This window comes from Tenrec ecaudatus, chromosome 10, assembly GCF_050624435.1.
Source record: "Tenrec ecaudatus isolate mTenEca1 chromosome 10, mTenEca1.hap1, whole genome shotgun sequence".
Classification (NCBI taxonomy): Eukaryota; Metazoa; Chordata; class Mammalia; order Afrosoricida; family Tenrecidae; genus Tenrec; species Tenrec ecaudatus.
In genome coordinates, this window is record NC_134539.1 from 134,304,426 (window position 1) to 134,319,078 (window position 14,653).

Consider the following 14,653-nt stretch of genomic DNA (forward strand, 5'->3'; position numbering starts at 1 on the left):
CTGCGTGTGCCATTCAGGGACTCCTTTCCTAGTTTTTGTTCCCACCGGGGTGCTTGTGACTGGCAGCCTCCTATAGGCTAGAGTGGAGCGCTTCCACGGGGTGGGGGGGTGGGGGGGTGTTCCTGGGCTCTATGTCTGCACCAGGGCAGAGCGCCTCCTCTTGCTCCCCAGGAGTGGCTGGTGGGTCCCAACGGCCAACAGTCCAGCGCTTAAACCATTGTGCCATCAGAGCCCCTCCTGGTTTCCATCGGGGGAGTAGACAACACCTTCCACCATTGTCAGGAGGATTAAATGGAATGTTTACCCAGAGCTTGGCATGTAGTAGGCGCTCCACAAAACACAGCGCTCCTCCTCTCACACCCTTCGGCCCAGGGTGCCAGGTCTTCCACGGCCCAGTGTCGCACAGTGAAGGGCCCTCTGCCCAAGGTATCTTTCTACTAGGGTACCATCAGGTAGGCGTCCCAAGCAGGAGCCAAAGGAGCAGCGGTGTTCCTCAGAGGGGCAGAGTGTAGCCTCTCCCACTCTCCTGCTCTGACACCCAGGCTCTGCTGGGAGTGCTGGGCCTGCCCGGTGCCTTTTGTTCCCAGCAGTCAGACATCACTGGGTTGAGGCCCCTGCTGTTTGCCATGTTGCCAATACCCTCCGACCCCAACCAGGCCAGGGATGTTTAGTCTCCTTGCCAAGGGGTGTTCGGGTGGAATTCTCCTTACCCAAGATCCCCAGGACGATCACAGCAGAGATAAGGGTGGGGGCTGGCATAGGCTTGAGTGGGTGCCACACCCAGGACCATTAAAGCCGCTCATTCTAGTCCAGCTCCACGGGGACCCTGGGCGTTCACCAGTGCCTGTGTCCCACCCTCTCCCCAGCTCTCAGCCGGACGGCCCCTTTCTCTGTCCCTTACCTGTTGAAGGCCTTCTAACCCAACAACTCCCTGGGGTCGAGTCGATTCTAATGCACAGTGGCCCTCAAGGACCGGCCTGAACTGTCCCTGTGGGTTTCTGAGACTGTTACTCTTTATGGGAGTAGAAAACCTCGTCTTTCCCCCCAAGGAGTGGCTGGTGGTTTCAAACTGCTGGCCTTGTGGGTAGCAGCCCAGTGCACAGCCACTATGCCACCAGAGCTTCCTCTCCTCTGTCATGGACGGGACCCCTTTTGTTTGGCTCAGTGTTATGTGTGTGCCCTTCCGTCATCCTTCGCTCGGTCTGTCCTTCTCCAGCAACTGCCAGTCACCTGTCTTGTCCTGGCCCCACTGCTCCACACAACAGCGCGTGGTAGACACTCCATACATGCCCACTGGCCTGCAAGGGCTGGGTCCTCGTCAGCTTCGGAGATGACAAAGTGGGGTGGGTGCATATTGCCTTTGGGGACAAGCACAGAGACTCCAGAGACTCGGGAAGGGCTGAAAGCCTGAGCGGAATGAGTTGTGCGTGCGCCTCTCTGTCCCTGCCCTTCTGACCTTCTCCACCAGGGGGCGCGCCGCCCCTGGAGTGGAAGACCTGGACGCTGTGGTCAGTATGGGCACCTGCCCTCTAAGGGACCTTCCACACGGGATTGTTTTTTCGTTCCTAGCTCATAGAATGCTCTTGGAATCGTGATCAAATGGGAGCTTCCAATTGGAGGCAGGCAAAGAAGGCCTATCCCGTTCATGTTACAAGGGTGAAGGGTAGGTGGGAACTAGAAACCAGGTCCTTGGTTCATTTGCTTCCGCCCCCTTGCCCATGCCACCATGTGGCCCCTTGCCAGACCTGCCTGTGCTTCCTGCCCCATCACCTCACACTTCCTGCCCACCTACCTTCCCCTCCACCCCTGCCCTGCCTGGCCTCCCCTGGCCTGGCCTCCCCTCCAACACCTCCCCTGGTCTGCCCCTGAAGAAGAGGGTTCCTCTTCCAGCCCCTGAGGCGCTAGATTCTTTAACTCCACACTTCACACCCTTCTCACCCAGTCCTGCCCCCCAGACTCTCTCTTCCTTGACTCCTATCCCTCAGCCCTGACACACACGAGACACCCTACACAATGGAAACCCGCCTGGTCTGCAAGTCACTCATCCTGCCCAGCTGTGGCTTCCTGCATTCTCAGGGGGTCAGCGTCTGCCTCCTCACGCTCTGTCACTCTTTCCCACCACACATCTGGCCTCTACCCACACTGATGGCCAGACGGTGCTGTCTGCCGACACAAAGGCGAGCATGGCCTTCAGACCACCATCTTTGCTGAAGGCTCCTCTGGACACTGTCCTGTGTCTGGTCACTTCTTACTCTGCGCTGTCCTTGGGGAATCTCACTTGTGGTCCCAGTGACCAGTGACTCCCCAAACCACTCCTCTAGCTCAGACTTCCCTTCTGAGACACGGCCTAGGATGTAGGCTGCCAATTGCTCTTCCACTGGCTGCATCGTCTGTCAGGCTAAGTGAGGAGACTCTGGAGCCTACATTTCTGGGCTCAAATCCTTTGTGACCTTGGGTGAGATACTTGAGCTCTCTGGGCATCAGTAAAATGGGGAGTGTACTCTGATCTAGTTCATAGAGCCTTTGTATGGCTTAAAAAAGAAACCAGAACCAAAACCTGCATTGGAGTTGATTTTGCCTCATAGCCAATCCTCTAGGTCCAGGTGGAAGGACTCCTGGGGGGTTTGAAGTCGATAAATCCTCGTGGGAGCCTCATCTTTTTTTCCAAGGAGCAACTGGTGGATTTGAACTGCTGACCTTGCGGTTAGCAGTTCAAGGCTAACCCACTTCCTCACCAGGGCTCCTTTTTCCTAAGGCTCAGTTGGGATAATGCACACAAAGAATTGAATACAGTGCCTGGCTTATCCTAGACAACTGCTTAAATGCTGAGCCAGAGACCTTGGACTCGTACCAGAGGCTTCTGACCTGACCCTGCCCAGGTGCAGTACCCACCACCCCCTCTCCACTGTGGGATTCCTCCTGCCCATTCTCTCCCCCATCCTGCCAGAGTGGCCAAGGCCAGCTTTTCTGGGCCTCCCTGATGCCCCAAGCCAGGGTAGGATCGAAATGTCTCAGGCCCAGTCATTCCATGTCACATCCCTGCCTGTGTTTCCTGCCCCATCACCTCACACTTCCTGCCCACCTACCTTCCCTTCCAGCCTTGCAGTCAGCTCTTCCCTGCCTCCGTGTCCTTGTCCAGGATGATCTTTCCCCTGTAGTGCCCTTTTCCCATCCCGCACCCCCACCCCCATCCTGGAAGAGCCCATGCTCAGTGCATCTCCTGCTGGAAGCCCTCCTTCGGGCTCCAGTTGGCCATTGACCCTCTCTGGGAGCTCAATAGAGGGGCCTTGGGTGGGTGGGACTGGGACCCTTGGAGGACAGGGGCTGAGCCTTATCACGACATCGTGGCAAACTCCCTTGCGCCCCAGCCTCCCACTCAACTTCCCATTGGGGGACCTCCCAATAGCCTTTTGTGAATGAAAGCAATTTCATTCCCTGGGGGGTGGGGAGGAGCCCCTACTGAGTCTATAGAAGGGTCTTCAGGGCAGGATGCACCCACTCCATCTTTGGGGGTGGGGGAGCACAGAGTAGAGAGGACCCAGGAGCCAGGATGGAGGGTAAGGGCTGGAGGAGATGTAGGGAGGAGGGTGGGGCAGGATGGGGGTGGGGGGTCTAGGTGCAGGAAGAGGTGGGGGAGGTGTGTACATGTATTGTGAGGGAGGAATTCGGCTGGCTTGCCGGACAGCCAGCCGTGAGCTCACTTCCTCTCCTCACTGCCTGCAGGGTCTGAGGGCACAGGCCCTGGAAAAAGTGAGCCAGGGCACCCCAGGGGCCACCACCCTCCTCCCCTGCCCTCCCCTCCCCCATGGCTTTGGCTCAGCCCATATTTCACCCCATTACCCTTTTACAAAAGACACCCCATTATTAGGCCCAGGGCAGCAGCAAGATTTTGGATCCTCCTGTCTATGGGATAGAAAGAGGCAGATCCACAGACCTGGGTGAAGATTAAGCCAGAAAACCTAGGCAGCATGACAGAGAGCAGTTAGATGGCAGGAAGGACTTCCCAGAACCCAGAACCGAGGGATGATTCCCGTTATAAGTGAGGACAAAGGAAGAAGGGTCATGACCTGTCCCCACCCCTTCAAAATAAATAAGAAAAAAACATAAGATTGACTCAGTGGGGATCTCCATCCTCAGGCTGGGAGTCCCACACTTGTCCAGACAGCCTTCTTGGTGTCCCAGGCTGCCCCCCCCCAGTGCCCACCCCACCCCTATCAGAGGCCCTGGCCTTGATCCGAGTGCAGGTGTGGGGAAGTCAGAGTGACTCTGCTTTCGGGAAGGGCTGGTGGAGAAGGAGCTGTGTCTGTGAGGTTCCTGTGTGACCCCAGCAGGCCGAGCCCACATTCTCTGGGAGACAAGGGCAGGTTCAGGGCCAACCCCTGCAGTGAAGGCACTCTGTCAGCGCCGTGAGTCTCGCTCCCAGTTCCTAGAACAGGGCGTGCACACCAGACGTTATGTCCATTAAGCGTTATGTCTTAAAACGACAGACGCACCTTAAAGAAAAGATAACTTTGGGGCTAGACTTTTCGCTCCATCATCTGACCCTTCAGCAAGTCTTTGTGGTCTTGTGGGGCTGCTGGGGCGATGGCTGCCGGAGGCTGGGGTGGCTGTGCCAACTTCTTACAACAAGACAGGGACGTTTGCCCACCGCTGCTTCTTCCTTTCCCGGAGGCCTTGGGAGGCCTTCCTCACTGGTCCCACTTCATGATGGCTGTGCCTCAGGGAACAGGGAGACCCAGCAGGGCTCGGGACACGCACACACTTGTGGATTCTGCTTGAGTCTTTCACGGGGGCAGTTTGTGGTACCCTCAAACCACGGCAGTCATTACATCAAGGGTCGCTGATCCCAGATGACCGGCACGGCTACACTGATCATGAGAGGCCCGAAGTAGTGCGAGGATGACCGAGACTGTGACCGACACAACCTGAGCATCTGCTGCTGGGCAAATGGCACCGACCCGCTTGGCGCAAGCGTTCCATCGAAAAGAAAACAATGAGCCCAGAGTGAATGATCTGTGCAGCGCATGCAGTAAGCCAAAGTGTCATCAGACGAGACACGCCTGTCCTCGGTACCGCTCTTTGGTCCTTCTCTGGGTCAAAGACTTCAAACTCAAACCCAGCCCACTGCGCCCATGTGGTGGAGACTCTATGCCTCCCTGTGGGACACGGCGCAGACCAGCCAACCAAGCTTTCAGAAACTGGGGTTAGCTTAGAGCCAGTGGTTCTCCTTCAGCTCCACCGGGGCCCTTCCCTGGGGCGCCGGACGCCTGGGGGAGAGGGAAGGGGTTAGGAGGGGGCTTAGTCTCAACCAAGGACTGAAGGTCTGTCCCTCCCTGAACGGTTGGGACTGGGCTGGACTGCTGCTGCTTAGGGGCAGGGGAAGGAGGGGCTATTGGAGAAGAATAAGGCAGGCAGTGGGGAGCTTAGGGTCCCCACTGGGAGCTATCTTTGCCACCCGCCTACCCTTTGCTGATCAGGGATCTGGGCCACTGGGCTGGCTGGCTGGGGGTCCCAAGGTCCAGGGCACTCCTAGCCTCTCCCCTCCAGCCAGCCTGCTTCCCCCTGCCTGGTGGGCGCCTGGGCTGAGACCCTGCCTGGGAGGGGCCTTCCCCTGGCTGGAGGGGAGTGGAGCCCCAGGAGGTATAATCTCTAGGGCATTTCTCCATGTGGGCATCGCCCATCTCTGCCCTGGAGCCCCAGCTTCCAAGACTCCCAATGGAAGCCCTCCCCCCCCCCACCCCCGTGTCTTGTCTCAAGTGGCCCTTGGTTTCCGTCCACCTCTGTCCCGCTGTGTGGCTCCCTCTTCCTCCCCAGCGATGCATGCTTGTTGCTCCTTCTGGGTGCGACGCCCAGGCTCTCCTTCCTCTGATCACTTTCTCTCTGGGACGGCCCCCTGAGGCGCCCCCATCCCTCTTCTCCCGGTTCCTTCCAAGGAGCCTCTCACTCGGCGAAGCCCAGCCTCAGCCCAGTCCCTGGACCGGCCCCGGCCCCAGAGCCTACCGGTGCGCCCCGTCGGCAGCGCGGCGGGGAGGAGCGAAGGGGTGGGTCCCGGGGGGCCCACCCACCCCGCTCGGCCCCGCCCCCGCCCCTCCCGGGTCCCTCTTGGCGCCCCAGCCGTGCCAGCGCGCAGAGTCGCCGCCGCTGCCCGATGAATGGGGTCGCCTTCTGCCTGGTCGGGATCCCGCCCCGCCCGGAGCCCCGGCCCCCGCAGGTGAGGGCGCTGGGCCCGGGGAGGGGCGCGGCCGGGGTCGGGGTCCGCGCAGAGCCGGGACGCGCCGGGGGCGGGCTGCTCGGGCAGGGGGCCGAAGGTGGGCGCGACCGACGCGGAGGGGACCGAGGCGGGCACGGGGCTGCCAGGGCCGGGCACTGAGCGAGCGGAGCGGCGGTGCCAGCCCCCCGGAGGCCGGGCAGCGGGAGCGGGAGGCCCGCGCCTTTTGTCCAGGTTTCCCAGGCGGGGCGACGGCCGCTGTTTCCTCTGCCGGAGTGTTCGTTTTCCGTTGGCCCCGGCGCAGCTGGAGGGCGCGGGGTGGGGGAGGGGGTTCCCGGAGCGGGCCGGCCTCGGCCCCAGGGCCTGGACACCCCCTTCCCCGCGCCACGACAGCCCCGCTGGGCCGGACCGCGCCACGGGCCGCCCAACGCCGGTGCCCCCGGTCCTGGGGAAGAGAAACGTGCCTTCGGACGCTGGCCTCTCCGCTGCCCTAGCTGGCTGGCCGCGGGGTGCCAGGGACGGGACATTACTCAGCGCTGGGATGCTTTGCTCGGATCTTTCATCTGCCAGCCGCTGAGACTGGGGAGGGGCCCGCAGGGGCGAGGTGGGGGGAGCTGGGGGGAGTGCATGAGCCAGCCCCCTGCCTCTTAGCCGGGCAGCCCAGTCCTGCCAGGACGCAGCACACTTGTCCCACCCAAGTTCTGTCAGGCCAGAAGTTTCCTGAACTTGGAAAAGAAGTTTCCCGGGGTCCAGGCAGGGGTCAAGGCCTGGGCTGAAGGGCTCCTCCTTCACACCCTGCCTGCCCACCTCGGAGCTGGGACCCGGCCTTTGTAAGCTCTCCCAGAGCCTGGTGCGCCTCGCGGAAGCGGAATGGGTGCTCAGTTCCCCCTCCGACTGCATCTCTCCCCACCCCCCTCCGCCCCCACCCCAGCCAAAGCGTATTCCCTAATCATAAACTTGAAATTCAGGATGGACAGGGGGTGGAGTTGGAGGTCATTAAACAGAGTCCTGTGAATTATTTCCCCAGACCATCGCTACCAACACATATTTCACCTTCACCTCCTCCCAGGGCATGGGCATCTGGGGGAAAGAGCCCCCTGACACACACACAGCGGTCCAACCCTCGGAACCCTCCTTTGGGAAGACCCTGTCACAGAATCAGCTTCAAAACACAAGGCTACCTTTTACCTGTGGCACAAGCTGTGACCTCCTTGCTTTCCCAGGTGGGTGAAGGGTGGTCCGGGGCGTGCCCCACCCTTCCCAGTGTCTTCTCTCAGCAGAGCCAGATCACCTCCCTGCTGGGCCTTGACCCCAGGAGGGGAGGCACTTACACAGTTCTCTCACAGCTGACCCTGGGCACTGCCAGGGCTGCCCGAGACTGCTCAGTGGTGCCCCCTTCCAGTGGCACTCGGGGCCCAGGCCCTACCTGCCATGCCTTAGCTAGGCCTCTGCCTCTGCCCTCCCTTCACACCCTCGCTCCCTGGGCTTAGCAGGGAGGTAGACAGTGGAGCGGCCCACCTGGTTCCCCTCTCTGGCGGGCAAAAGCCCCAGTCCTTGAAGTGGCCGGTCCTCACAGATGCCCTCACTGGTGTGCAGATTGAAACTCCATTCCCTAACCAGTCATTTCACCTCCAGACGCAGCCTGAAAGGCCCCACCCCCACCCTCTTCCTCCACTTGCCCACAAGGTGGTTGGGCCATCCTACAGGGAGTGCATCCCAGCCCCCACTTTCTCCTTGGGACTGCTAAACTCACTGCCATCGGCTCCACCCCCACAGCATATAGGACTTCCTAGGCTGTAAGTCTTTACGGGAGCTGGCAGCCTCATCTTTCTCCTGAGGAGTGGGTGATGGGTTTGAACTGCCAACCTGGTGGTTGCAGTCCACTGCTTACTCAACAGTAGAGGGGTGTCCAAACCCATGTGAGTGGGCAGGGCAGGTGTTGGGGTTCCAGTTTGCGGAGAGGGTCTGGGGCTACACAGTGGCAGTGTCAAAGGGAGGAGCTGGGTGCCCTGATGGCGGGGCACACAATGAGCCTCGGCGCCCAAAGCAAACCTTTTGTCACCGAGTGGATCTGACTAGTGCATTGTAAGAAGGCGGCTTTCTGACTCTGGGCATTGAGGCAGGCCTCGGGTTCTTGAACTTTCTGGAGTGTTTTTGGCTTTCCCCCAAGACCTTGGTTCAGTCCCAGCCCAAGCGGGGAGGGCCTGGGCCTGGGAAACAGGCCTCGTCTGTGGGGAACTGGACCCAACCCGGAGACCTGCCTGTCCCGTGCCCCCCCCCCCCGCCACCTCGCACCTCGGGCACAGTGTTGTCAGCATGAATGGGGATGGGGATGGAGGGTGTTCGTTTAAGGAACAGGGCAGGAGTGGGCAGAGGCCCTCCGGACTCCCTCCTCCATCACAGGGATGCTCAGAGAGGCTGCACGGGGTCTGAGGTTAAGAGAGATCAGGAAGGGAGAAAATGCAGTACCTTGCAGTATGAGAGATCGCAGTTAGATATATGGGAGAGCCCCTGTGATGTAGGGTTCTGAGAGAGAGTTCAGAGGATTTATGGAGTCTGCAAATAAAGGCACATCAAGTCTTGTTATGGGGCGCGGTTGAGTCAGTCCTCTTGCAATGACGTTACGGGTACGGCAGAAAGAAGCCTTCCTGGTCCTGCGTCATCCTTAAAGTGCTGAAGATGCTGCAGCTCCCGGTGGCCGGATCGAGCTGCTTTCTTGCGGGCCCTCTACTTACCTAGATACGATGTCCTTTTCTCGGACCTGGTCCCTCCCAAGAGCGTGTCCAAAAGACATTTCCATGCTCGTTTCTAAGGAGCATTCTGGCTGTACTTCTTCCAACCCAGATCTCCCCGTCTCTCGGGGTGGGGGTGGGGGGGTCCATAAATGAATGCCCAGAAAAGCAATGCTTGTCTCTGGGTTTGGGCCTGAATGAAGGGGAGTTGCTTCAATAGCAAAACTAATAGTGAAGCTATAGCTGGCACTGATTCCGGGCCCAAATTTTTATAAACGACTCCATTTAACACACCACTACCCTGAATTACTCCCCTGCTAGAGCTGCACACACGCAGGCCTGAGAGCAGTCGCTTGGCCAAGATGGTGAGCAAGTGGCAGAACCGGGGTAGGAGCCCTCCCCCCTCTTTTGGGTTTCTCATGACTGGTTGTGCCCTATTGTCCCTCCCGCCCTGACTCTGAGCCCATTTGGGGCACCGTTCAAGGTCAAGGTCAGCTTCTTCCTGGACCGGAGCCCAGGGGCTCTCTCAGGCCAGGGGGCCCAGGTGTCCATCTGTGCGTGGTATGTGGGTTAGCAAGATATTTATTCCTCCCTCCCTGTAGCCCCCAGTGCCCACCCCGAGCACTGGGGTCTTGGCTTCCTACACTGGTGCTTGCTTTCCAAAGGGGTGTTTGTTGTGTCCCCTGGCTTCAGGAGTAGAAGGTGAGACATGGGCTTAGTCGTGTGGATTTAGACAAAGGCTGGTTTTCATGACCCTAGCTCCGTCTCTCTCCCGAGAGAAAGTCATGAATAGGGCCTGGGGGAGCTGGCTCTGCCTTTCCCCTAGTGTCCTCCACCCCCTGTCTCCTTCAAACAACCCGCCTTTAGATCCAAGCCCCCCTTTTTGTGTGAGTGGTGCCAGCTCATCAGCAGGCCAGTGCCAGTCAGTACCAGAGGGCACCGGGCAGCCCTTCCCCCACTGCCTCAGTTGCTCTTCAGGCCTCCAGACTGGACCTTGGGGCATGTTGAAAGCCCTGTGGGGTGTGAATACTTATCACTGTTCAACTCCCTCCTGATATAGTGGGGAAACTGAGGCCAGAAAGTACCCAAAGTCACTTAGCAGGTTGGTGGCAGATCAGCTCCCGGGCCAGGCCTTTCCCTCCACAGGCCTGTCCTCGGGGTCCCCTGCAGTGCATGGTTCTGGGACTGGCCCTCTGGAAGGAGGGAGGAGCAGGGATGAGTGGACAATGTCACTTGTTCTCTGTGTCCCCAGTGGCCAGCACAGCTCCTGGCACAGGGCGACTCTCCATAAATGTTTGCCAAGTGCAGGCCAGCAAGTGGCCCCTCCCCTGGCCTCCCAGGGTGCCCTAGGCCCGGCTCCATCTCCGTTGTGGTGATGGCCAGTCCACAAGCCGTCTCCTGGCTGCAGTTCTGTGAGGGCAACGCAAATAAGAGGAGCCCCCGACCGGAGTCCTTCCCCCTAGCAGCCCACGGAAGGACTCCCCTGAGCCGCCCACTTGACAGATGAGGGAGCAGGCACTCAGAGATGATGTAGCTTCCCCTGACCACACAGCCGGCTCAGTGGGAAGCGGAGGAGCTCATTCCACGAGGCCTCCCAGATGCCCTGTTTATCTTGGTAGCTAAGGTGCCTGGCACACAGCCGGCATTCAGGGAATGTGTGTTGACTGAGGACCCGTCGGTGGTAGAACACTATATGGGAAGCTATCCCAGAATCCCGTCGCCAGACCCTTTGGGAGTAGTTGGGGTTGGGATCTTGGGAAGGCAGTCTGAACAGAAGTACAGCACTGGGCTGCCTGCTCTTAGGAGGGAGAAGATCTTCCACATCCGGCCCTTCAAAGCCTGACAGGAGGGGGAGGGGGAGGGTGAAGGGGAAGGAGAGGTGGTAGAGGTACAGGAGGAGGAGGTGGGGGAGGTCATGGTGGTGGTGGTACTTCCTTAGTCTCTGGGTGTTGCGGGTTCTCTCTGCTCACACCCCTCCCTTCCCCCTCCCCTCATGTCCTGAAGGGACAGGCACATGGAGAAAGACTGCAGGCTGGACGCTCCTTGATTTGCCCGCTGCATCGTGTTTGCAGATTTGTCCTTTTTGTTTGGAGGGTGGATGGGGTGTCAGGTTTGGGACAGGGCTGGTCATAAAAAGTGATTCCCCACCCCTCCTCGGAAGGCCGTGGGATCTTCAGCCCCCTCATGTTCTAAAAGCTCACTCTGAAGCCAATTCCTGGGATCCACTGCCCCCGGGCAGGTGATCTCTCCTCTCCCTGACTCCCTCTGGGGTTGGTTGACTGAATGTCACTCTGTCCCCAGCCATACTTCACCAGCTGACAAAAACTGGTGAGGACTGTAGGAGCAGGCCACTCATGGCAGGGCTGGGTGGGAGGCTTGGCTTTCTCTGTAGCAGGAGGCAGGGTTGCTGGTGGTTAGGTGACTAGGTCCAGCCTGCAGCACATGGAGGTTCAAGTTTCGGCTCTTCCCGCTGTTTGCTGTGTGACTTGGCAAGTTATTCAATCTTAGGATTTTATTGCAGAAGTAACCCTTCCAGATCGTTCAGAGGGCATCCGCATAGAGTGGCTGGCATTCCGAGGGCCATGAAGGAGCAGCACTCAGTGGGGAGACATGCAAAAGCAACGGATATACCCTTTTATGGTCAAAGTCGCCTGGAGAGGAAGTGAGCTTCCCCTGGAGGTGGTGCTGACCCCACCCCCACCCCCTGGAGGTGGGCAAGCACAGGCTGGACCTCATATGGCCCAGGGAGGAGTCAGGCACTGAGGAGGGGGTCTGATCCCAACCCCCTAAGGACTGGCTTTGAGTTCAGCTCTAGGGATAGGGAAGATGAGACCTGCTTCAGCAGGGGGAGCTGGCGAGAAGGAGACAGACCACTCTGGCTGGGAGAGACTTGGGGAGAGGGAGCCCTGCCAGGTGGCTTGAGGGAGGCCTGGAAGGATGGATATGGTGCTGACGACTGAGGAGGAGCCTGAAGTCTGCCCCCAGATCTACCCCCATCTTCTTTACAGTCTGGCTGCCCAAGGGGGTGGCAGTGTGGGTGGAGAGCTACTGGTTCCCCACTGTCCTCTCCTGAAGCCGCGGCCAGGGTTGCTCTGTGTGGCAAGGAGCCCAGGCCTGGAAGGAGCGGAACTGAGCAAAGAAAGACTTCTTATGCCCAGTGCATTTGGGGGCGCCGGGGGGTCGGGGAACAGTGGCGCCTTTGTCACTAGCCACCAGGAATCTGGCCAAGGAACCAGCCCTGGGTCTGAAGGGGCTCTCAGCAGGCAGGCCCTCTTTGAAGTGACCCTTTCAAAGCTCAGCTGGAGACCCTGGGTGGAGAAATGGCTCAGGGCAGGGTCCTTATGATGGAGACCCAGCAGTCCAGGCCCCAGGGATGGGGCCAGCCCCCCGGGGTGCTGGCCTCTTGGACTGGACAGGCTGGAGGAGGTGTGTGGGCTGAAGGCCTGTGGCCAGGGGGGGACACATGTGGGAGGTCTACCCCAGAGGTCCCCGCAGCCAGGGATGGGGGTTGTGGGGAGGGACAGAGTTCCTGTTAGCCTGATGCCCGGTTTCTGTCTGACCCTGACCTTCGAAATCAGCAGCTTCTCCTGGAGTTTTAACTTCCTCAGAAAGAGGGGGTGCTCTTTGGAGAGACTCAGGTGTGGATGCAGGACAGGGAACCCTCCATAGCTGGCTGGGAGGGGTTCCTGCTCTGGAGATCCCCCCAAGGTCAGAAAGGAAAGCTGAAGTGGAGACTCCCATCTACACCCTGTGCTCTCCTCCTCCCCAATGTGGAGGCGACTCTGTATTGTTCCCCAAAGAGAGTGTAAGAGTCTGGGTACTTTAGTGAAGCAAATCCACAGAAACCCATGTGTAAGAGAGAGTTTTATATAAAGGTTAAGTGCGCATCAAGAAAATATCCCAACCCAGTGCTGCCCAAGCCCACAAGTCCAACATTAATCCATATGTCCCACACCAATCCACAAGGTCCTCCTCCATCTCACAAAACAGACACAATGATGCCGACTGCAGGAGGAAAGCCGAGTCAGTGAACGTGTAAGCATCTGAGCTCTGGCAGGGGTCTCCACACGGCTGCTCCAGCACCCAGGGCTGCATTGGGGCAGGTTCATGTGGCTTCTTCTAAGGGATGTCTTGCGGGAAGTCAGCCTTGCCAGCTAAGGCAGGGAACTGGCTAAGGCAGCTGCACCCTGGTACGACCGTCAGAAAACAAGAGACCCGAGAACTAGAAAGGCGAGGCTCACCAAGCCATTTATCCCTCCGCCCTTCAATTAACCCCACATGTGTTTATTGGCCAGGTTGGCACAATAAGCTAACTACCTCAGAGAGGGAAGGAGGTTGGGGAGGGAGGAACTCAGCAGAGAGGGCACATCTTATATGCAAGGTGACCCTCTCTCTTGTACCTCAACATTTGACACCCCCCCAGGGAAACTGAGTCCCAGCAGAATGACAGGCCAAGGGGATAGAGACTAGGGTGGAGGGCGGAAGCTGAGTAGAAGGCAGACAAGAAGAGGAAGGGGCTGCTGGGGGCTGTAACTCGTGCCCAAAGGCCCTTCAGTCCTGAGTGGCAATCCCACGGAGAGACTCCCATTCATTGGGTCCCCAGCTCTAGGTAGGAAGGGGAGTCTGAGCAGTGGACAGTGGTCCCCATCTCTCCTGCGCATCAGTGCCACCACCCTCCCCCACAGCCTTGGGAAGATTGTTCTAACTCTCCCCTCTCCCCTCCTGGAGGGGTGGCCTTGGCTCCTTGGGGGAGAGGAGGAGGGAGCCAGGCTCAGAGGCCACACTAACCCCGCCTCCCCCAGGGCGGGCAGTCTGGACACTCAGCTATCTCACACTGGCATCTGCAGAGCTGAGTCCTCATTAGCTGTAATGAGGCTTGGCACCATGCCCCCCCTCCACCCAGCAGCACTGACAAACTGGGGAGCAACTGAGTTTGGGGCTCAAGGAGGGGGAGGGGCGTTTGCAAGATGGGAGGCAAGGAGCAAGCTGGACACTGCAGATGTGGCAAGGGGTGGGGGGAAGCCCCCTTCCTTCCTCAGTGGTACCTTTTCTCACCCAGGGGCTCCCGAAGGCCTAGTTTCCACATATATCCCACCCACCCCCCCGAAAGTGCTAGGGAAAGCAGGATTTGAGAGCTTGGGGGTGGCCTTTCCCAGGCCCAGTTTGCTTGAGCTCCAGCCTCTCCTGCCCGCTGCTCCTTCATTTCAGCTGGGGACCTGGGAGGCCCCTGCCCCAGGAGCTCAGGGCTCGGGCATCCAGGCCAAGGCCAGACCGCCAGCTGCACCAGCCGTCGCCCATCAGCTATGATTACCTACGTGGTCTCTGCGTCCCAGGCTCTCTCTCTCTGGCCCTTGGGGCCTGGAGGACTAGGACGCAGGCCAGTCCTAGGAGCAGCAGACCCAAGCTGCCCCTCCACCGCCCCCCCCGGCCCCCCCCCCTGCAGTCCCAATCTTGTTTCTTGCCTCCCATCCTGCCCTCTTGCAGACACCCCTCCCCCTCCTGGACTGGGAGCCCCAAGCTCAGTTTCTCCTCTCACCCTCCCCCCACCCCCACCCCTCAGGTTCTTTACCTCCTGCCCAACAGCCAGACCAAAAAAGCCTCCACTGACCCTTTATAGTATATTATAAAGTCGTTCTCTACCTGTGGGTCGTGACCCCTTTGGGAGCCGAACGACCCTTTCACAGAGGCCGCCCAATTCCTATCAGTAGCAAAA

General features: G+C 59.3%; 1 protein-coding gene across 4 annotated transcripts in view; it reads left to right on the plus strand.

Moving 5' to 3' along the window:
* The window catches only part of ARHGAP23 (Rho GTPase activating protein 23), an 89,379-nt gene that overhangs the window by 3,293 nt on the left and 71,433 nt on the right, over positions 1-14,653 (plus strand). For 3 of the 4 annotated variants that reach the window (XM_075561720.1, XM_075561721.1, XM_075561725.1), the window contains exon 1: positions 6,106-6,211. The exons of the other annotated variant lie outside the window; for it this stretch is intronic. In XM_075561720.1, the coding sequence (XP_075417835.1) occupies positions 6,149-6,211 (63 nt within the window). In that variant the 5' untranslated portion in view covers positions 6,106-6,148. Of the gene's footprint in view, positions 1-6,105; positions 6,212-14,653 lie in introns of those variants that run through there. 4 annotated transcript variants of the gene reach the window in all.